The 24,515-nt window shown below is 41.4% G+C and overlaps 2 protein-coding genes across 2 annotated transcripts; both read left to right on the top strand.

The window, feature by feature from the left end:
* The first annotated feature begins 269 nt into the window (after positions 1-269).
* On the top strand, positions 270-6,066 carry LOC125013819 (uromodulin-like 1). Its single transcript, XM_047594720.1, has 5 exons — positions 270-1,133; positions 2,102-2,335; positions 3,442-3,598; positions 4,621-4,750; positions 5,216-6,066. Exons 1-5 carry the CDS (start codon positions 346-348, stop codon positions 5,401-5,403), a joined length of 1,497 nt encoding a protein of 498 aa, XP_047450676.1. The 5' UTR covers positions 270-345; the 3' UTR covers positions 5,404-6,066.
* A 4,305-nt stretch (positions 6,067-10,371) lies between these two features.
* On the top strand, positions 10,372-18,969 carry ankk1 (ankyrin repeat and kinase domain containing 1). The gene is made up of 9 exons (XM_047593279.1): positions 10,372-10,756; positions 10,965-11,247; positions 11,325-11,476; positions 11,790-11,839; positions 12,380-12,535; positions 13,249-13,370; positions 14,957-14,990; positions 15,510-15,750; positions 16,658-18,969. Exons 1-9 carry the CDS (start codon positions 10,572-10,574, stop codon positions 17,697-17,699), a joined length of 2,265 nt encoding a protein of 754 aa, XP_047449235.1. The 5' UTR covers positions 10,372-10,571; the 3' UTR covers positions 17,700-18,969.
* The last annotated feature ends 5,546 nt before the right edge of the window (positions 18,970-24,515 follow it).

Here is a 24,515-nt window from a genome sequence, read left to right on the forward strand (position 1 = left end):
GCTTTGACAGTGAGAGAGCCCGCCGTAACTACCACTACCGGCAAACTCTCCCCTGCTGCGAGAAGAAAAAACACAACGGAGGCACAGAGTGAGCCTGGATATGAAATTTCTTTACAGGCTATTGAACAAAGACAGCATGCTCCGTCTGATATGGCTGCAATAACACGTCCTATTAATGACCGAGAGCAGGTCATCCAAGCAGGTTTGTTGAAGACTGCCCACGGAGCCGAGCGGGCACATCACACAACATCTAGCATGCTCAAAAGAGTGGAATATGCACAATTTCAAGACCACAGCACAGCTCCGACAACAAAGAGACTCGTGGAAGGCAGACATCCGAAAAGTATGTTAGAACAGTGGACAAAGACTACATTACCTCATAAGACCTCAGTCAGGAAGGCGATACACGGAGCCATGACTGATCATGTACCACCTACAGTGATTGTGCCCACGCAGACTAATAATAAAACCAGTTGTAGGGCATCTGGTTGTGCTAAGAAAGGTGAGACTAGTAAAACAACAAAAGGAGCTGATTATCCTACTGACAAAATATATAAAACGCAGAAGGCAAACAGTGGAACAGAAAATAGCAGCTGTAGCTCTGACTGTCCTGTACCGGGAATCACTCCACCACCTGCCACCGACCTGGAATATGCCGCGCTTTCACCTGTCACCGGTAAATCTGATAATGACCATGCCAGCGCTGACGGGACGATGTCAAAAAAGGTTAAGACTATGACGGATAAAACATTTCATTTGGAGGGACACTGGACACCTGAACAGGCTCAGTTTGTACAGAAAACAACACAAGGACCCTTTCACAGAGAGCCCTCAGAAGCTCAGGAGGCTATCGCGACCGGGGTCACTTTACCTGAACCTGAAGAAACCGTGCTGTCCACAGTAAAGACTACTAAGCACACGCTGCACACTGAAAGAAACACAAAAACACAATTAGGCAGAGGAGTTGGCGAAGATGAGATATTTGAAGCACAAAATGCCAGCAGGTCAGTACGTGCTGTGGCAAAGGGAGAGATGGCAGCTCTGGAGTCTGGGCACAGCCTGTTACTGCCACAGCCTGAGCAGCCAAGGCTGGAGCACGCGAGGAGGACCTCACCTCATCAGTATCTCTCTGGGTAATGCTATTTTTTCAATTCAATTATTTTAGCTTATCTATTAATTGTGCATGAACAACCTAAGAAATCATTCTAGCGATTTTGCAAGAGATAAGCTTTGACGTTGATACCCCATCAAAGCCATCGGTGTCATTTCTTACCCTAGATTAATATTGTCACATGGTAATAGAGTCATGGGCAGTACGGTCCTGAAAATGTTTCCAGCAGATGCTATCGGGCAATCATAAATCCAATAACTGGGGGCACTGGGGCATTGTGGCCTCGTGTCGGAGGATTAGGACTGAAGGAAAAACAATATTCACTCACAGGTGTAAAGAAATTAATGTGAATTGGGAAATGTCTCACCAGTGTTTGAGTTTTCCGTCCATCTCATCTTTGCTCGAAAAAAAATAGAAAAAAAAAAAATACAAACATGCGTAATAATTTGCATGCCAATTATGATAAACTTTCACAAATAATGTAATGGGACAATGTCTTCATTACATATAAGTGTACGGTGTAGCAAGCTAATTAGCAAATAACAGCAAGCTTAATCATATAAGCATTAGCTAACATTTGCACAGAGCTAACAGTTGCTCTAGATTTGTATTCAGGTAACAGGTTGCTTTTAGGTAGGTAGCATTAGTTGTTAGCATTCTTGACTAAAAAAAATAAAAAATGTGATTTGGAGAAGAGTTTTCAAAATAGTATCTGCTGCTTGTCACTGATAAAAGATTCAAGCCCTGAAAGCCTTGACTGTGATTGATTAGGTCTTACATGCAAATTTCAATAAAGCTGGTTTTCATAGCGTGGCAAAATTTATGGAAACTCCCTGGACTCTGTGGGAGATAAGAAGCAAATCTAAAAACCTTGCTATCGCTCTGTAGGGACGTACAGCATGTGATCTTATATTTCAATCATTGCGTAGTATTTCTGTTGTAATCCTTACTTTTGCACATTGCAAAATAAAAATATTAATCTGTTGCCAGTGTAACACAAGTCTCGGACGACCTTTGCGGCAGCGGGAACTACACTGCAGAGATGAGCCTAAGCATGGGTGGAGGTGTGGAGCCCGGTGATGCTGTGCCTGCCCTGGGGACCCTCAGAGTGGTTATCAACCTGAAGACAAACAACAGTCTGATAAACCTTGAGGTCACCTCATGTTGCCTGTCCCCAAATACTCAGGCTGACCTTTCCAACTCCACCTGCTGCCTCTTCTCCAGGTACACAGGAAAGTCTGAGATAAGATGACTGGAAAGATTTTTATGTTAAGTAGGGCACATTTGGCTGTGTTTGCAGTTCAAGGTGAAAAAAGCACATGAATGTACAAATTTTATTAAAAAAAAATTACTTGCTCAGGACCTAGTTTCCCGTGCTGTATAAATGTAATGTAGTCAATCAGAGTCAGCAAACACAGTGGGAAATATACACTACATTACCTGATTTATGTGCATCCATGTGGACTGCATTATGGAAGAAGTAAACTCCGTCTTTCATTGTTGTTGTTCTATTTCGGATTAATTGGACATCAAATTCAATTTGTGGGCGACTGCTGTGCCAAAATAAACAACTCCACTCGTCTGCCGCTTCTTGTGTTTGCCAGCGAAAGTAGTTTTTACTTTAATTCGTATCCATTCACGCAGGTACATTTTTTTTTTAAGTGCTGATATACTTGGTAAACAGAGGACCGCTGTAGGTTAATGCTGTTATCTCTCTGAGCCAGGATCAGTCAGGTAGATGGAAATTCAGCGTACCCCTGCACCCTCAGAGGAGCAGCAGTTTAAATGCCCAACCTCTAACATATGTCAAAATGTGAGTAGGCTGGCTGTTGACTTTGGTTGTGTATCTGAACGCAACACTTAAAAATAAAAATAGTGTTTACATGTGCATTTTTTAAAAATGGATCTTTTTTTTCTGTGGGTTTAAAGGAAAAACTGTTTAACATCAAGCTGAAAGCATAAGAAATAGCTCCTCAGGATGCAGAGTAAACCAGCCAGCAATGAGCATACCTCTAGTTTAATTACACACCTATGATGTTAATAGGTTATCTATTCAAATGTAGCATTACGAGCATGATCGAGTAACAACACCAGTCTAAAAGAATCACAAAGCTAAATATGACCAAACATTATTTATTTTTCCTTAAATGGTCAACTCAGTCCGATAGCAATGATTAATAGCAAATGGTTTATTTTTCTGCATGATGGTTATTGGCTTTTGACAGCTCTGCCACCTTTAGGATATTTTCTGTTCAATGTTTCCTTAAACATTTCACTATTCCATTCAAGGTAAATGACTCTGCTGAAGTTATACTGTGTTTTTGCCTCAGGTTAGCAGCAGAGCCAGCGGGGATCACTCTGCTGCCCAGTTCCTTGTCAACCAGCGCCAGCTTCACCATCAGTCTCTTCCAAATGATTAATTACTCAGTAGTGTACCTACACTGTGATCTCAGCATATGCCCCAGGAACCACTCTGACTGTGAAAGGGTAAGATTGCAGAGGGTGAACAGTGCAATGAACGTGACGTGATAAAAAAAAAAAAGGCTGAGGCTGATTTAAATTTAGTTACACGATGTGAGACACTGTCAAAACCTGCAGACAGATGAGGAATCTGTCTGCCTGTCTGTATTAACATATGGCTGAATATGAAGGAAAGAACAAGGAGGTGAAAAATAGGCCGATGTATGATTAAAATACGCGCTGCCGTAGGAACCGTTTCGTAAAAGTGAAAAGAATGAGGGGTAAGACTGGATCTGACAGGCAAAGACAGAGCCCAAAACATCTGTCATGCTATGACGGACCCGGTAGGTCAGGCAAGGTTTTTGCAAAGTTGCAGAACAACACTTGGTGTTGGTGCATCAGCGTCCTCTGCAACACTCCAACCGCTCCATCCTGCTGTTTTGGGAATGAAGTCTCTGATTTAATGGGGAAGAAGTGAATCATCTGACATGTGCGTGTTAGAGGGCGGGGGTGAAAGAGAGAATAAACCCTGGAGACTCATTTTGATGTCTGCCTTTGAAGAGCACTTCTACGTTTCTCATGGCGGATGTGTTTCTGGGTTTGCTATGACCAGCATTTTTCTTTTTCTTTTCTTTTTTTTTTCTTTTTATTCCCTGCTCCCGGCAGTGGTCAGTTAAAATTCATTAGACGTTGCTTGCGCTGGTTTACTGATCCTTAAAACGCGCTGCTCAGACAATGTGAGTAGACGTCTTTTATTTGTGTGTCATTCTTCGCACTTCATCTCATCCTATTTCCTGCTCCCTGTTTGAAACCGATTTTTCTGCCCCTGCATTTTCATCCAAGTTGATGAGTACCACAAAGGAAAACATATTGTAGAGGATGTATCAAAGACATGTATTATTTCAAGTACTATGCCTGCGCATTGTCTCTACTATCTCTGATGATAAGTGCAGTAGAGCCATCCCTCTTCTAAAATGTTAATTACCTGCTCTCCACTTTTCTTTTCTTTTTTTTTAAATACTCACATGTTACATATTTCCTTTTTACAGCAGTGCCTTCATCACAGGAGTGCATTTCCCTTAGGGGGTCCAGAGACTATTGTCACCAATCTCGGACATCGCATATCCTTTGGTCCATTGTTGAAACAAGTGAAGAATTCTACCTTCCCGGAGGAGATAGGTAATTATTAACTGGGCCTTAAACAAAAACGATCAATCTGAGATAACAGAGCATGCACGGGAGATGCTGTGGGGCAGGAAATGAGAGATGACCATGTCATTTATCAATAGTGTGTGAAGAAAAGAGCCATATTGTTTGCTGCCTCTCTGTGTGCAAATGCATAGCTCTTCATGGGTTTATCATGAAAAGGCCGATCTACACTATAAAAGACATCTTCAAAGGTACTTTTTGTTTTTTGTTTTTACGTGGAGAAAATCCTGAGATGGCATCTGGGAGGCACAAGGCATAGTCAAGTGTTCATATTCAAGTGGAGTATTTGTGATGCACTGTAAGGCCTTCATAGTATGCAATAATATGCAAAAAGGGTGGTCTTCTGGGGGTTTCCTTTCGCTCTCTTTTCTTCTTCCATGAGGACCGTGAATCAACGAGGAGCCTCACTCATTCATTTCTCTGTGTGATTTTCAGACCCGTCAGAGCTGGACTTGGTCCTGGTCGTCGTCAGCCTGGTGGTCGGCTTCTCTCTCGTCACAGTGATGCTGCTGCTCGTGTGGCTGGCCTACCGTGGTCGGGCGGTCTGGCTGCTCCACTCGGCGGCTCCACCAATAGCCTGCTGTCGCTGTCTACGCCCTGGGGGAGACTTGATCCTCCCGTGACCAAGGGGGAACCACTGCCAATTACACTGATCAAGTCCTCATCAAAATAGCTGCAGACAATTACATTAGTCAACAGACAGTGGAGCGGTCAATCATATTAGCCGTAGAGCAGAAGCGGTCGTATCAGCGGGTATAGGCCAGACTAGACAATGAGGAGCGATCCAATTCACACCTCCACTCATAGGTGACACAGCTGTTGCTGTCGAATTTCACACTTAACAGTGAGCAGTCTATTATCATTCACTGAGAATCAACACATCTCCAAATAGAAAAGCTCCCCTGATCCCTTTATTTTTCTTCAGTGCCAGGAAATCAATATGCTTCGCATCCTAGTCTGAGACCGATAGCGTGTTAATAACAGTTTGATAAAAATATATGTATGCATTCGTGGCTTGGCACCTATATCGAGCGACTGTGATGGACTGTTTTGGGAAAATGTCATGAGGAGCTTGTATGCAATTGTAAGAGAACATGCAACGACCCTGCAGTGATCAGCATGTCTAAATACGATCAGGAGATTATTATTACGCACCATTTAATAATGGAATAAATATTCACCTCAAGTAGCAGTTCTTCTTCATAGAAAGTCTTTTATTTGTCTGTCAAAATGAAATCATGTTTGAGTGTGTTTTTAATTACAATAAAATAACACGCGATGGAAATAGCAGCCCTTTTTTTAGCATTCCCTCTCGCATCGTGTTGCATCGTTCATTTTTAATTGTACTGTATAAGTGAAGTAATGATTTCTATCAAAACTATTAATTACTTACTTGAAACACAGCAGGCATTTTTTCTGCACTCACTATGTGTGGGTACACAGAGAGCTTAACACATTCCCAATAAAGGTTGTAAACAAGTTGAATGCTGGGGGTTTTGACAAAAACTCACGAGAGTCTGGGAAAAAAGACAACAAATTCAGAGACAGCTATTAAATAATAAACAGTTTATAACATGAAAACTGGATTCACTGAAATAGATATTAAAGAGTCAAAATGGTCAAATAAGGTTCTGAAGGCCCAGTGTGTAAAACTTACGGGAAGCAGAGATCGAATTAAGAAATACACCGATTGGCCACAACATTAAAACCACTGACAGGAGAAGTAAATAACATTGACCATCAATTGACAATTCAATGTTGACCTGACATTCATGTGGATGCTACAAGTACCGCCCACCGCCCCATAGCAATGCCACTCCTTGATGGCAGCAGACATCCCCAGCAGGATGCAGCCTGACACAGACACACAAACACACAAAAACAGTTTAGGAAAAACCATGAAGAGCTCAAGGTGTTGACCTGGCCTCCAAATTCACTCTGATGAGTCACGGCTGTTTTGGCACAAGGGAAACCTGCACAGTATTGGAAAGGTGGTCATAATGCACTCATCATCAGTATGTGCTCGACGTGCATTGATTCATTTTAAAGTGGTACACCGAGTGCAGGTGTAAACTGGCGGATGCAACGTTGTTCCACATTTATTGGTTAGGTCCTAGTTATATATGTGTTTATGTATGCACCATTAAAAATCAATAAAAAGAACTCTGAAAGAAAGAACTTCACATCTATAATGGAAGGGGGTCCTCTTCGATGGAGACCACCATGTCTTGCCGCCATCTTGCTAGAGTCGTCCTTAAAAGGCAAAGCACACACAGTGGCAGCCACTGCAGCTTCTGCAGTACGCTCAGAATCAATGGGGTGGGGGAGGATACTCGGTTGCAGTCTGTTAGATGTCACTAAATCCTGCATATGGGTCTGTTAAGTCCTCTTCTCCATTCAGTGCACGACTTTCACCTCCTTTGGTGTTCACAAACACTTGCTACACTATGAATGCCCTACAGGGGTGACCAGCTTTCTGAATTTGTGTACCTTTATCCCGCATTTCCGTGATGGCTGCCTTATCTCCCCATATTTGAGTGAGGCAGCTGAACACACTGTGGCCTTCTTAGCTCAAGGAATGAAGCGGAGCCCGGCAGCAACTGTCAAACTGAGCTCACCTTACCTAATGCCTGGAGTTAAAGAGCAGCTTTAACTACCTTTAGGCAGATTGCTATTCACTATTCAGCTAAGCATGGTGTGCTATTTCAACAAAATACATTGCATCAGCAGTAATTCCCACAGTAAATGAATAGTTAGAGCACTTACTTATATTCACAACATATTTGTTCTCATTGGGCCAGTGGGAGTCGATATTTTCCCTCATGTCTGTTGAAATAATAAATTTACTTTTACCCCATAGTCCAATCAGGTGCTTTACATTTCAAAGATTTGTAAGCGCTCATTTTTTTGGGCCAGTGCACATAAGAAAAATATATTATCATATTACAATGTTGTCTTTAATCACAAGTAAATCCCACACTGCACTTCTGGTGCCTATAATTCACCATATCTTTTACACATATGTTTGGAATTCAGTGTATATGCAAGTGGTATAAGAAGCATAAGATTGGTTCCCGTGTCACTGAAGAGCATTGCATACTTTTGCCTACTAATGTTCAAGTCTGAAAGACACTGCTGACATACTCTAGCATTTGCACAGTACATGACCTGTTCATATTAGTCCCCCCCCCCCCCCCCCATTTCATTTTGTTCGGTTATGTTTGTCACTGTCTACGCTCTGAATGTGTATCAGAAAGCCGGCGTTAAGCTTGTTATTTATTAGAGGACATGAGGGGCAGTGGAAAAGCCCTTAGCTCTAACCAGACAGCTTACCCAGGGCGGTGGAGCCTGCTAATGCGATTGGCTGAGCTGCAAGATGGGGGTCCCATCAATGAAGACAGACTTCTCCCCTCAGGTAGAAGAAATCCAATCACCAACGCCTACTTTTCATTTAGACATCAATCCATGAGTGTGTCCTAAATAATAGTGTGAGTTAGCGAAGCATGAAACTATCGCTGTCACTGAATGTTAAATTCATCTATTACCATGCCTGCATACGTCTAGCCAGCCTAACAGTTAGTGTGTATATGGGAATACTGTGTTGCAATGAGTTGACACCTCTAATGATAAGAGGATTTTTTGTGAGTGTGGCTTTTTGTGGGGAAAAATGCAGTTCAATATCCAACAGATCTGACCCCGTATGAATTGAGAATGCTCTTTCATGTTTTCTTACAGTAACATTTGTTATTCCACTCATATCTTAGATAAAAAAAAAATAAAATAAAAAAAAAAGTTTTTGACAGCGTAATGATCCAAAGTGTGCTGGTGTGCTGCAAAAATAATTCATGTGTAATCACATAAAGCGCCAAAAATAATGAGTTTCTAGCTTTCTCCATTTGGGCTTTCTGATGGGGGCTGATGACAGGACATAAAGGCCTCGTCTTCCTGGAACAGTCCTGCAGGGAGAGCCAGCAGATTTAAAAGGAGCTGGGAGGAGGAAATCCTACTGAAGTGGAATTATTAATAAAAATTTCTAACAGTGTTGTAGAAATGACTGGCTGAACAAAGAGCCGGCTTAGAGCGAAGGAGAAGAGAAGAATCCTAACCTGTAGTGATCTCCTGCGAAACCCTGAAGACTCACATTTATATTTCCAGTTCCTACGAGCTCGACAAAGACGGGGACAATGGGAGATGGACTGCTGCCCGGTGAGGGCTGCACACAATTGAGACTTTGTGGTGGAAATTTGCGTCATGCTCTCGGCGGGGGCCATATTGAATCTAAATGTGCTGTGTGCAAGGAATGCAGAAGCCCAGGGGAGATGGCCCAAATATTTATATGACTGCCCATTGCCAGGTGCAATTGACCTGAAGGAACGATTCATGTATGCGTGTGTCTATAAATGTACATGCCACCTTCTTTAAGAGTGCAACATAACCGTATGTCCCCAGGTAAAATACGCCATATAGGGGTTTTGAGTGTTGGTGAAATATATATATGAGGAGCAGATAAAACAGAAGAGCAGGTGGAAGTAAGAGTCAAGGTAGTCGAGGCCATCTTTGTTCTCTGGGCTACTTGACTGAGCTTCTCATTACTGTAATTCCGCTCATAAGCCAGTCAGTTTAAATCTTTTCTCTCCAAGAACGGCCTGCTTTAATGACGCAGAAAAATGAAATCCATGATTTCAGGGTTCATGCATCACAGGCCTCGTGCCGTCAGGCAGGATGCTCAAAGTCAGCTTGCAGTTATGCCAAGTTTGCAGTTCATCTTTAATAATATTGATCAGCTCGCAGCAAGCTAAATTATTTCCAGCTCCGGAGAAAACTGTGGTGATATTTCATCATAGATAAAAACAGCTTTTAATCTCATTTTGTTTTCTCTGCAATGTGTATTAAAGAGACAAAAGAAGAAAAAAAAACGGACAGACGTTAAGCGTCAAGCTTATGAGAAATGAGACTCAATTATCCCTGTTTTGACGGAGGTTATAATGAAGGCTTGAGGGTTGCACCCAAAAGGATTAAATTTGCAGTTCAGTTTAAAAATTACCTTGATTCCTCATTGTGTGAATTAATTACAGTTTACCCGTATTTAGTCATGAGTGTGGTAACGGCCTTTAAAATTTAAAAAGCTTTATACTGTATTAGACCATTAATCAAGACATGTAACATGTACAAGCACGCGCAGACACGCATTCCCACACCCACCCCTGGTGCTCCCTAAATGGCCATATTCAAACTGAAGACTACTGAGCCGTCCACTGGAGCTGTTGGAGGTTAAGTGTCTTGTTAAAGTGATGTTTGATGGAAGTTGGCGGTCCACTGGGTAGCTCAGTACTTATTGTATTCCCAGAAACCATGGCCACATGTGTCATATAACCCGCCATGACTGACACTAAATTTTTTCAAGAAGAACAGTTCCTCCCAGATGGATGGCATTCAAGTGGAAAGAAAAAAAAACAAAAAACGTTTCGGTATTTGTAAGACAGAAACTTACAGTCACACAGTCAAAACCGGCTTTGCAACATTTCAAAGCAAACAAGTTCTGTGTCTCAGCTCCTCCCACAGACCCAGAATGTAGCTTAGTGTGTGTGTGTGACTCCATAAGCAGCACCCTTCACTCAGCCGGCTGACACTGATTTCACTTTGTGCCGACTTTCCCTCTCCCCGCGTGAAACACAGGCTCCCGCGGTGCGGCTGATCGATGTTGATCTGGAGGATAAACCTTGTTTGTGTGCAGGATTAGAGAAAGTGAAGGTGTCGCGAGGGCTTTGTGCGGGAGAAGATCTCTGTACTCATGGATTACCTTGGTGGAGCCCCTGGGAAGTTTAGGGACTTCAAGAAGGATGAGTTTGAGGTAGACTGGATTAAGGTGGCAGAATGCAGATGGGGTCAAGTGTACCAGGTCAAAATCAAACTCTGCCAGCAAAAATGTGCCCTTAAAAGTTTTGACGCAACCTTGTCTGGGGACGACTTTTACAGGTGGGAGTTAACAATCTAGCGAACAACTCTGCACAGTTGTCAGATGCAATCACTGCTTGAAAATATTTGGCATACTGCCTTTAGACTTATATTGAACAATCTTTCACTGTGATTGTTTGCAGGTCTGCTTTTGTAACATGATTGCTTCCAGTAGTCAAAGTTCAAAATCCCAATATGTATTACCCAAAGCTTTTTTTTTCTATCACAGGAGAATAATAGAAGAGGCATCCACTATAGCCAAATTGAAATTCAAGCACATAATGCCCATTTACGGAATGTGCAGTGAAGCAACTGCTATCGTGATGGACTACATGAGTAATGGATCCTTGAACAGTCTTCTCGCCAGTCACAATCTGATGTGGCCAAAGAAGTTCCAGATGATTCACGAGGTCTCAATGGGAATGAATTTCCTGCACAGCATGAAACCTCCACTGCTCCACCTTAACCTGAAGACGTCCAATATCCTCGTGGACAACCATCTCCATGTCAAGGTCAGTGATCTCTTTTGCATTTTCTCCCATTTCTGGGAAACACTGAAATGATACTATCCTTCCTTTTCCTCCCTAAGATTTCAGATTTTTGTATAATCCACTGGGAGGAGGGCATGAGCAAGACGTCTTTCATGGAGCATCTGACAGCAAGAGGGAACATAAGTTACATTCCTCCGGAGACCTTCACTCAGTGCCCTGATCCTCCAGGAACTACCTTTGATGTTTACAGGTCACTTCCCAAGGGCATTTTTCAAAATTGCACCATTGAAATTGCAGCCTTTTCTGATTCACTGCACAGTCCACCATTCACATAGTATAGCCTTGCTCTCTGCTGTATATATTTTCTAATCTTTCCCCAGTCACAGGGGAATAGTCTGTAGGCTTGACTCAGGTCTGTAACAATTATCCTTTTTTTAAGAAAAAAAAAGGAAAAAAAAAATTTCTCAATGCCTTTCATGTAAGAGACGGACATTCACCGAATACACTGCATCCAAATGTGAGAATATTGGCACCGAAGTGTCTCTTTCTGCTTTGATCTGCAGCTTCGGAGTAGTGATATGGGAGATTCTGACACAGCAGAAGCCGTACGCAGGTAGGAATTACTTCCTTTGAAATGCATCACATCTTCATATCAAATGGATTTTAAGGTGTTACTTAAGCAAGGAGTCATGTAACAGTCAACTGTTACTTCTGGTGACCTAATCTTGCTATGGGTACTTTTTTTTTTTATTCAACATGCGTTAACATGCTGAGGACAAATATATGAGTCTAAATAAGACATCGTTCAAAGTGATGGATGGCAGACATAGTTTTCAGCTAATGCTACCCTTGATATCAATGAATCGTTGGTTAACTGGTTTTGACTGAAATTACACAGTTATTTTATTTAACATCACAAAATTAATGACTAGTTGTCTTTACATGAGAGTTATACAAATCAAAGACAGGAAATTAGGGATAATGACAGAAGCTATCCAACACGGCCTTTGTGAATATTCTCATAAACTGAATGTGGAAGGTAATTTGGCCCGTTGCCCCACAAATATTTTGAAACAAATACTGACACACTGATTGCTCCCTGCATGCGGTCTACAGTTAAACCTTGTGTCTGACATTTGTTTTGTGGACACAGGGTACAACGTGACCACGGTGCTCTTAAAAGTGTCACATGGCAAGAGACCCAGCATGAAGGCGTTTCCTGAAAAGAAGCCCGTTGAGTGCGAGCAAATGATCAGTCTCATGAAGCAGTGCTGGGACCGGGATCCCGAGAAGAGGCCACCGTTCTCAGGTGGGAAAAAAGTAATAATTATGCTTTCAAAGGAGACAGCAGAGGTTATTTGAGATGTCAATAACATTTAGATTTCAAAAAGTTCTTGAGTGACTTGAACCAAAAATATGATGCCAGGATTTTGGGGGTTACTTGTTCAAAGACCAGATGTTCTTCTGTGAAGATGTACAGTGGCAGCAAAACATATCACAAAAGAGGCATTTCATAGACAAGGAACACGTGATTTCATCATCCATATCTGACAGTCAAATGATGCAAGAAATTATTTTTCCCTCCATGCTAAGGTCTAACTAAGGTGAACGTTGCATCTCATTTAACAAAAACAAAATCACTATTCTCTAACATATGTAAAACACGTTATCCCCTTCAATGATACGCCCTGGGAACACAATCTTGCATGCATCCCCTGAGTAAAATACATACATTCAAATGAGCATTAATCATTTACACAAGGTGGGTCACCCCTGTTTAAGAAAACACTTATATCTTGATGAGTGTCATTTTTATTCATAAACACCAGCCACAGAAATATGTGAAGTTTAAAGAAGCTATTATTACCATATCTATGAAAGAATTTGGCTGTAATCCATTCACAAGCCTTGTTTTCTCTGTAGTGGTGCAATAGTCAGAAGATCCCATCGAGTGTTTCTGGAGTATCATTAGTTTGAATTGTCAAACTCAAAAACAGTGCTTGACTGCTATTTTGTTTGCAGACACTGTGAAGAAAACAGAACCTCTGAGTGAAGTCCTGAAGATCCCCGGGTCAGTCCAGATTCACAAGAACATTGATGAGGGGCAGAAATCAGAACCTCGGATGGATCCGCAGAAACAAAAAGTTAGTTCTGCTCGATACACCTCTCCTCCTCTATCCACTGTATCTACTCCATTTTTAATGACTTGGAGAACAGGCGTCAAACATACGACCTGTGGCCCGCAGCCTGAGGTTGCAAAGAGCAAAAATTAAATATAAGACTGCAAACTTTCAATGAAAATAACTGCTATCCCTAATTTGTCGACTGTTTTTGTAAGAGAAGTAGACATAACACAACACTGAGACCCGAGACTAAACAGCAGACGGCAATGTTCCCAAATTGCACTTATTTTGCTTAAGAAAAATATCATTCATTTTTAGAAGGATAGTTTATTATATGTAAACATTCTCCTAATTTACTTGTTCTTCTTTGCACTAAAACAAATTACTTACTAATAGGTTATTATGTTGTTATCTTACTAGTCTGGCCCGATTGAGATCAAATTGGGCTGTATGTGGTCCCTGAACTAAAATGAGGTGGACACCCCTGACTTAGGGCAATTGAACCATAAGGAAGAGGAACAGGTGACCATCATCAGCATGCTAACTTGCTCATGGTGATGCTAGAGAAAAATATGGGCAATCAACAATTGGCTACTGTTGGCAGGAACTCAAAATGTGTTTTAAAGCGGCCTGCGCCTTCCTGCACGTTCTGATGGCAGGATTTGTATTTCAGAGCCTTTTTAGAAGAAGAAAGAGCAACTCACTGTAGCACATACGGTGAAACATTAGTCACCTTTTCTTCGGGTCCTGACTTGTTTGGCAGAAATGGCCAGATCGCTAACTACCTGGCTGCCCTGCAGATAACTAGAAAAGAAACAGGTTATACAAGGATTAATGAGGCTCACAGGTTTCTAATATTTGGCCTGTTTTGTTATTTTCACACGCTAGGGACTCCTTATATGTGCCCCATCACAGATTTTGTTAGGTACAGCACTCATATGCGTTTGTCATGTGCTACATAGAACCTAGGATCAATACCGATGTCACATATCAAAAGCATGTTAGAGCAAGCCATCACAGAGCCCGTGTAGAGTGTGAATATATATACAGTATATGTGGACAAAATTCCTCTCTTTCTACGGTGGGTGGCCGCCCTATTGTCCTGCATGCTTGTTATTTCGTGTCTAATAATTGACATTGTCAAACCGGTTGCAAATCTGTTGTATCATCTGGTGGATCCAACACTGCCAACGAAACACAACGGTTGAAAAGGCTGATTAGGGAACAGATTACAGGTCCGTTTCTGTTCTTCCTGCTATGTTACACAAGCCCTGAGATCCTTCAGTGGAAAAAGAAATATTGTCCTCTCTTCAGCCTCTTATGTGAGTGTCTGTGAAAATGTTCATGCCAGTTCCAGCAGACAAGGTGGCCAAAAAGAGAAAAGTACTCCCACACTTTCCAATATTCCGTGCAAATAGGGCGCTGTGTGTATTCATCCTCAGGAGTTAAATTGAGAATAAACAACTGAAGTGAACTGTACGCAACATTTAAAAGGGGCTTTGAACGCTTGTGCTCACCTACTGATTAATACAGTTGCCTATTAACCACTTATGATTGATGTAAAAACCAGTGACTTTTGTTGTATTTTGTCTTTTTGTCCCCTTTAGATCACTCTGCCTGAGATGTCTGTCTTGCCTTCAGGTAAGAACATAATAGAAAAAGGAAAATCATGTTCAGTGCCTGGAGGGCTGACATTTAAAAAGTGCTATTTACATTGCTCTAACATTTTTAAAATTACATCTTGGACTGAAAAGTAGAGTCAGCTATCAGCGGAAGAAAGAGTAAGAGACACATTCATGCAGCGCCTTTCATTTTCCTCTGGAAGGCTGATTAGGGCATTGACTAGAGATGATTCATAATTCTTTTTCCATTTGTCCTTTTATAGTACAGCTTCTTTGTGCATTTAAATCCATGTGGACACACAGTGTGCTCAAACACTAAAAAGCAAGGCAAACATTTCTCACCTATGGCTGGTGTTGATTGAGCACGACGGCCTTGCGAATACATCACCCTGCTATTGTGCATTCATTCAGGCACATAGCTGTAAACAATCAGATGACTTTCATCAAGCAAAATTCATAAAAATAAAGGTTCATGTGCAGACACTGTTTTCAGCATTTCTGCGACTCTATCTCATATAACAGCCTTTTCTTTTCATAGATGGCCAACACGGAAAGGACGACATTCTCTCTCTTCTGACCAATAAGGACTTCAGTAGTTTCAGGCAGTCTGTGAAAAAGGAGCATGTGCACAAAGAGTTTTCAGAACAAAGGAGGCTCCTTCACTACGCAGTGGCCAGTGGTGATACAGAGAGTGTCGAGCATGTCCTGAGCCTGGGCGCTGAAGTCAACTGTGCAACTGTGAGAGGTTACACTCCTCTTATTGTTGCTGTTCTACACAGGTTTGTATAGAGGTATTTAAAAAACTGTTTTACAAGTCACAGGCTTTTTTTCTAGTTTTCTGTTTCTTCCTGTTATGCTTAAGTACCTTTAGGATACTGTGTGACATAGACAAGATAACTCATCCATTCATACTTGTGCGCTCATCAGTCTGGCTCGCTCTGTCAAAATGCCACCCAAGTTCTTCGCTTTCAACAATGATGACTCAAACATTTGCCGAAGACAAAGTAGACAAAGTCATAGAAACGTCTGTATCTTTCCTTGACGTGTTCCATCTTTATTGACGTCGCTGTAGCCACGGTATTGATGCAGAAGTCTAAATTACCTATTAGTTCCTTGATTTACTTAGTTCTGACTATGCGAATATGACATCCATTCGGGACCTCAGTTGTGCACGTTTTTCAGAATTTGATGAGAGAGCTTTACACCTTCAAGACTGAGTACTGTGGAAAATGTCGTTTTGTCCAACAGTCATCAGAGGGATGACAGAAGCTGTCACAAATTAAAGGCAGGGTGTGTAATTTATTTTTGGTGTTATTTTGTCCAAATTTGATAATGGCCTCTTAGCATATTCATAATTCAAGTGTTATGAAAGAACTATTGACTTCTGTGCCTCCTAATGGCCGTATTTACAGGCTTTGCAAAAATCGGACTGTATTTTTCCACCAATCACAGGCCATTTTACACAGTTTTGGGTGTCCGTATTGGTCTGTGAGATCTAATTCATACTCAAATAGACAAAGTAATATGTTCATGATGCAGTCTACGTGAAAATGTGGTTAAAAATAAAATATCTATGGCCTAAATGTCTCCTGGCTGTATATTCTGCTGCACACGTATGAGAGTTACATCAATATTGTTGTGTGAAAATATGTGTGGTACTCCAGTAATGAAATGTCTTCTCATCAGGCTTCATGACACCGTCTCTTTGTTGCTGGAATATGGTGCTGATGCCACCCAGGGAGATGAGGACCACTGGACGGCGCTTCATTTCGCTGCTCAGAATGGCGATGACAAGACAATCCGTCTCCTGTTGGACAAAGGAGCGGTGGCAGATGCCCGGGAAAAAGCCGGCTGGATGCCCCTCCATTTGGCCTGCCAGAATGGCCATGAAGCAGTGGTCCGCCTGCTGCTTTCACGGCTGTCGCAGGAAGCTATCGTAGAAAAGGAGGAGGCACAAGGAAGAACCTCACTCCACCTCGCCTGCGCCTACGGGCATCTGAACATTGCCAAGCTCCTCCTCTCTCAAGGAGCAGATCCCAATGCGACCGACTTTTCTCACTCCACTGCTCTTCACTTATCAGCTGAGCAAGGCTATAACCGAGTAGTCAGACAGCTGGTGAAGAGTGGGGCGAATGGTGACAGCGCAGACAGCAGAGGATACACTCCACTTCATCTGGCTGCTCTCAAGGGTCACACGGGTATATGCAGGCAGCTGCTGTCAAACGCAGCCCGACCAGACTCTAGGACCCTCCAAGGCTGGACTCCCATGCACCTGGCTGCCCTAAAGGGACATGAAGCCACGGTGGTCCACCTGCACAGTGAGGGTGGTTCTGTGAATGCAAGAGGTGACAATGGATGGACTCCACTCCACCTTGCCTGCCAACAGAGCGAGTCGGAAGTGGTGGCAAAGCTCCTTGAAGCCAAAGCCGACCCAAACATCCCCGAAGACAGCATGGGATGGACCCCGCTTCACCTAGCCTGTAACAGCGTCAATTTCCAAAGCGTCCTCCACCTGATAGCGCATCACACAGACGTCAACGCTGTAAATGCAGAGAAGTCTTCGCCGTTACATTTGGCTGCCCTGCATGGCTGTGTTCCCATTGTAAAGGCTCTGCTACTGAATGGAGCAGACCGGACATTGCAGGACTCTTCCGGTTCCACGGCTCTGAATGTCGCCCAGCAGTGTGAAAAATGGGAAATAGTGGAGCTATTGGAAAAGGAAGGTTGACTATATCAAACTTGGTGAAACCAATATGAGCAAAGTGCTAGCACTAACATGTTAACATTCAACTGAAACATTATCCTCCTTTTGAGTTGGGCTAATGAAGACATAGTTATAAAAATATATTATATTATTATATACATATTTCATTTGACGCTGATTTTCTTGTATTATTTCAAAAATAAATGTGCATTTTTGTACAATTTCACCAGTAATTTAACTTTTGCATAAGTGCAACAGAATATATGGAAATTATATGAGTGAAGCAACAGATGGGGTCAGAATCAGGTGATGTATCCTACTGATTCCTCAACAATGGAAATGAGAGTAGTCACTGCTGTGAAAATGACTTATTGAAGCTTTCATTTGATTAAAGCTGCAGCCCTTTGTGGAGGTATTATTTGTCTAAAAATCTGTTTAAAGCACAGCTGACGGAATCCAGGCTGGCATTTTAAACAGCAACCCGTGTAATTCTTGGACCATAAATGCACGAGTGACTAGCCAAGACAATTGATTATCAATCATTCCCCAATCCCAAAAGACAGAAGGAAGCACTGCCCAGCTCATGCCACTCACACTCACCACAGCCCTGTGTAATTTAATTGAAATGAAATTCATAGATTCAGGAGCTGTTTTGACCTGCACGTTCACAGGATTTTTCCCGGAACCCCTAGAGGCCAACGCTGATGAACGGGGTCGGAGTTTAGCTGCATCAAATTACTGTAGATGAACAGAGCAGAGTTAAATAATTGGACTAGATTTTTTTGTTTTCTGTTATTTTTATTATTTTTTTTCCTTTCTATTTTTGGCAAGGGAATGTCTGCAGTGTCAGTTTTGCAGTCTGCAGTCAATTTTTTTCTCATGACATGTCTGACCCTGAGCATATTAGATGCTGTCTGTTAGCGTCTCTGGGCTGTCTCTGAGCGTTATATCATGACAACAAGGAGCCATCAATCCTCTTCTAATCCTATAGCGGCATTACAATAATTGGAAAAAGGCTTTATATGTGTCATCGTGTTTCTGGTCACCTTACCAGTACCTGTTAAAATCTAACCCAGGAAAATATTGTGCAGAGAAAGACTTCATAGTTACACTAAAAGATTCAGGCCCTGAAACTAAGTATTTATTTAAATTGGCAGACTGATAACATTATGTACATTTTAATTATATGGATGCATATTCCCTTGACACGCTCGATTTCAATTTATTTTTCTATCAATTTTACGCGCTTGAGCATGCTTGGATTCTGATAAACAACATCCTGAATTATGATGCACCAGCGTGTTGTTTTTTTTTTGTAAATGATCCTGACAAAGCGAAGTATCCGTTGGCCCTGCTGTCACTACAATTTATCTACAAGAATTTGAGAAGCAGGTCTCACAGAGAGAAAAGCAGCTCTCCGGAGAGTTGAGTATTTCAGGTTTAGTGGGATGATTTAGAGTTGAAGGTGTTCTTCTAGCAACATAAACTCTCCTGTGAAATAAAACGAAACCTTCAGTGTCCTCACGATTGGAAGCAAAACACATTTGAGTGCTTGTTATCTACAGCAAATGGCCTGTTGACTATTTAACAGATGGGAGCGACACATACATATCTGTGGAATCCAGAGCTGTGCCATTCTGTAACCTGCCTAACAACGTTTTTGTCCTTTTAATGTCTGAATGAAATAGGCCTTTGTTTCTAACCATGCTATTGCTCTTAATGCCAGTGCCTGAAAAAAATGAAACTCACTTTGCCAACAACATCTAATCAGGCCTACATTAATCAATGGTTCTGCCCCAACCTTTTTACACACACGGTGACACATCGGATGCCTTCTATCTCAGCCAGTAATTGGGTTTGCAGGCACCTAAACTAATTTTATTTTCTAATAGGGAGACAAGCAGGAAGAAGATAATGTCATGCAAGTAGCTCGTACCACAAACACCCAGAGCAAAAGAAAGAAGAGAACTGCTTTGTAGTCTTCTTTAATTTGAGTACTTCTGATGTATTCTTCCCTTGATTTCCCCATCCTGATTTATTTAACATACATTATTCATATAGAATGGAATGATAATTAAACACCTTCAGATGCTACTCCCCCTTGTGCTCTTGCTCAAGCTTTGTGCAGTGCAATTATACCAACTTGTACGATTGTTTTAAAGTAAATTAAACACTTCACTTCCTAATTGCATTCATAGCACTGATTAAAAATGGCTACAGCTCACAAGATCTGCATCTGCACACACTGCAAATTTGCTTGTGTATTCAAAGGCGATAGTATAAAATACTACATAATACTTATTCAGATGCAGGCCTCCTACATTCAGTCGGATTTTGTTTTCCTGTGTCGCCCAAGCCTCTGCACACCGTTCAGTGCGTTCACCAAGGTTTGAGGGCACAGATGACGTACAGGTCTGGCTGACATTCGCAGCTCTCGTCTTAATGATGGGATGTAATCTGGCTACTTATCAGTAAAATTTAGCTTCTCAGAGGAGAGCCATTACGCGCTCTGCAGAGTCCCTCTTAACAGGCAGGGTTAAACTCGGCACTGAGCCGTGCCCCGTGGTGTTAAGCAGTTGCAATCACGACCGTTGCAGCTGTGTCTTCTGACCCAGGTGTGCAGGCTCAGCAGGGCCAAGCAGGCAACCAGGCAGGGATCTCTGTTCCTTGCCACAATAATTGACTGAGTGATCTATCATGTCTCCTGGGGGAGGATTTTTTCCAGAGTGATGATATGGAAAACATTTTTTGCCCCCGTCATCTCTTAGCGACCTCTCACTCTGTGATTCAGGAGAAGAAGAAGAAGAAGAAGAAAAAACGTCTGTAAATCCCCAGTGTTGTTACTTGTGACCTCAGTGAATCTCTGCTCGGGTTACTGAGTGAAATACTTTTTTGTTAGACCTGTAAAACACTTTGTGAATTAATTTCTCATCACGTAACACTTTGCATAATTAACACACATTAAGAAGCAGCATGCATACATTAACTTTAGAAACATTATGTTTAATTATTTCCCTGTGTATTATCTTGTCCTACACTGCAGACTGGATACTCAAAGCTATTGAACTATTGCTATCGAATTATCTGTTTTTCTCCAGTGTATTCTTATTATCCTTCCAGCTCCTACCCCTTGGTGTTGTCATGTTAGGGTGAAATGATTAATGGCGGATCTCACTGCTATCTAGCACAGAGCAGAAACTATGGAACACTCCATAAAGGTTTGAATACTCAACACATTACACTTTGCATAGTTTAGCAACATCCTCCTATGGGAATAACTGTTTACTTCTGCTAGGGTTTATGGAAAATCAAGTTTGTGTGTGTTTATTTAATCCATCACACTCCTTTGCCTTTATAATACTCGTTAACACAGAAAATTACCTAATTTAGCCAGCATTAGCTCAGGCATCAGTACCGTTTTGAGTCAAAATGTCCACGTCCTAAAAAATTTCTTCTTATTTCCTGCATAAATCCTTGAAACAACTTAAGCACTTTACAAAACTGCATCATTGAAAGAACCTCTAATTGCCAGTTTGATTACTTAGAGTCAAACAAAAAACAAAAAAATTGCTATTTTTTTAGTCTTGGATATGACCAGTTTTCTAAAAAATATTGAATTAAGTGCATAATTACTTTTTGTACAGCATCAGACTTAAGATGTACTACCCTCTTGTGACTTTAAGGGACATTGACTGCCATTATAACCACATTTTTTAAATCTCTCAGCCATGACACAATAAAATCATTCATTCTGCAATATTAGGGATTCATTCATGAGAAAAATGGTCAAATGTGTCATTTCTAGTGTTCAACACTACAATCAGCCATCGTCAGGATATTGTAGAGGTGCAGGACAAATGATGAGGAGGCAGGGAATCCAGGGGGAAAAGGGGTATTTAATGACAACAGAAGGCGCTGCGGAGGGAAGGGGGGATAATCCAAATACGAGAACTAAACTCAAAATACACAGCACGGATAAAACGACAAAAATCACAGGGACAAGGGCATGGAAGGAACGCATGGAATACACAGGGAAGTAACACAACACAACGACGCGACGGGGAACAAAGGTAAGCTAAGGCAGGGCTATATACACAAGAGGGCTCAGGGATGACAAGACTCAGGTGAAACTAATGAGGGCAACGACACCAGGAGAAACCAATAAGCAATCGACACACAAGGCGGCTCATAAGACAGGAAATCCAGAAACGTAACTAAATAAAACAGGAAACACAAAACATGACACAGACAGACATCATGACAGAAACAGAAGGCACGACAGACAGGAAATAGAGAAACTAAACAAAATAAAACAAAAAAAAAAACTCACAAAAAAAGGAGAGACACGGAACCATGACACCCATTATATGGCCTCTGGTCACTTTGGAGGAGCAAGATGAAGATGTTCTTCTCTGTGGAAAAGGGTCAGAATGAAAAACGCGTGGCCTGTAACTCCCAGAGAGAAGCAGGAAGGTAAAAACGTCCTCGGAATGAGAGTCTGATGTGGGCTTTGTAGTGGAGTCAGATCGTTCTACTTCCTCTCCTGATCTTGCTGAGCAGTGGTTTGAGAGCTCCAGTGCTAGTGCCAGGTGCCATTTGTGCAACATTGCAAAAGAATTAGCAATTGTTTGGTGCTATGGTGCATCTAATAGTAGATTTTTGTGCTTGTCTAGCTAAGCAAAAGGTTTTGATGCATGCTTTTAGGGCAGCACCACCCCTTTGCGTTTTCACATAATGCAATAAGAGTTGTGTGTCTCTTTCTCAAAGGCAAATTTAATATGTAAGTGAAAAAAAAGAGCACAGCAGGTCACAATAAAATAGGTCTCTTTAAAGCTTATCTGTGTTTTGTTCCTGTTTGGGTCCTGCTGCGAAAGAAACCGCCTCTGCAACAGGGGCTCTCAGCGGCTGCAGTTTAAAGTTATATTGCACCAATAAGGCAATTCACTTAAAGTTTTTCAAGTATATTATTATGTTCTTCTTTGCGAGGCGATTATCACTTAATGGCCGCAAACTGCTCTTGATAAAACATTTTAATGTAATGGGCAAGGCATGATAGAAAAAAACATAAAATATCATAGGGATTTTAATACCATTAGAGTAATTTACAGGCTCTCTTCCCCAAGACTCTAATGGCGTCATAGGGAAGGACATTTAATTGTCCAAGATTCACCAGAAGAATCTATGACTCAGGAACAGCACGTCTGGAGGAGTTCATGTTTAATCTGACCATGGCTTTTTTACAGAATAAAAAAAAAAAAAAAAACAATCTGGATGATAGCTAATGGGTTTTTTTTGAAAGACAAATAAGGACTATATCCTTCTGTTTGATTAATCACTCATTCCTTTTTCTGTTAGGCTGATTCTCTTTCATGTTCTTGTTTCCTTCCTTCCTTATTTTTTTTTTGTAATTCAATTTTTTTTTATTGTTAGTCTTCCAGTTTTAAAATGCACTTTTGGAAATATTGAGTAGTTGAGTTTTACCACCAAAAAGACACAAGTCTGGGGTCAGAGGAATTGTGAATTTATGCTAACTACTTCGGACAACTTCACCCCAGAAATGTGGAACTAGAGGAAATTTTCCAGATGGAGGAAGGTTCCCATACCAGTGTTATACTTCCAAAAAGTTGTCCTTCATCAATTTAACTGTATATTGCATAAATATCCCATTTGCTTCCCATAATCTGACAGAATATTCATCCATCTGTCCTGTGAAAAGTCCAATCATAATTTCCTCTGCCATAACGATTAGATGATTCACTATATACACAACAACTGATTCATTTGTAAAATCAAGAAGGCGTGTGGCAGGTTAAACTCTGATCGGAAATGAAGTTCTCTGCCAATTCCTCTAGAATTAGTTTTCGTGTTTTCACTAACTTTAACTTTATGTATGTGGGATTAACTAAAAACTTTTAACATGTAGAAAAACAAAACTACAGCTCAGCTGAAAAAGTAATTTATTTTAATGCCAGATGAACTTAAGAGCACCAAATCAAGAGACAGGAATAAAGGCCGATGAGAAGGTCAAACACTTGACTTTGATGCCTGTTCCAATAATGTGAAATCCAGAAAATTAAAGCTCTCGTATTATTCATATGGATATGCTTTCTACATAAAAATGAAAAAAAAGAAGAAAATCTATTGTTTTGCAGGGATACTGGAAAACGAGTCAACATACTTTTCCCCTCCCAGTTTAATAAAAGAGCAGAAGCTTTACTGAATAATTCCAATCCTTTAATGGCTTGAGGAGTAAAGCCAGGGGAAAGTCATGCAGGAGATTTAAAGTTTTACGGAAGTTTTCACTGCAGCGTAATGAAAAAAGATTTATTGCCACTGCTGAGAAACTTCACTGAATGTCACAATATCAAAATAATGTCCAAACGCTTCTCCCCTGTGACGAACTGCCAGGATGGAACCGACTGTGAATTAAGCACCACTCAGATATGTATCTGTTTCATTTCCTCCTGCTTTCACCCCTTGTCCTTCAGGCTTCAGTAAAAATTACATCCAACCCCGGTAGATGAAAGATAATTGTTTTCATGACAAGCCTTTTCTTCCCTGAAACCACAGATCAGAACAAGAGTTAATCCTGATGCTGCTCACTCCGTGTCACTCTCAAGTGCGTTATGCATGGCGTACAGGCATGTCGAACAGGTACGTACACACAAGTCAGATAAACTAAGATTAGAGTTGCATAAACAAAACGAAACAGCCTCAGGCTGAATACATTCAACTAAACAGAAACTTTGGCTGCTGCCATCAAGGAGTGACATTGCTCTAGGTTGGGGGTGCCTGGTCATGTGGGTGGTGCATGTCTTACATCCACATGAATGCCAGGTC

Source organism: Mugil cephalus, chromosome 9, assembly GCF_022458985.1.
Source record: "Mugil cephalus isolate CIBA_MC_2020 chromosome 9, CIBA_Mcephalus_1.1, whole genome shotgun sequence".
Taxonomy (NCBI): Eukaryota; Metazoa; Chordata; class Actinopteri; order Mugiliformes; family Mugilidae; genus Mugil; species Mugil cephalus.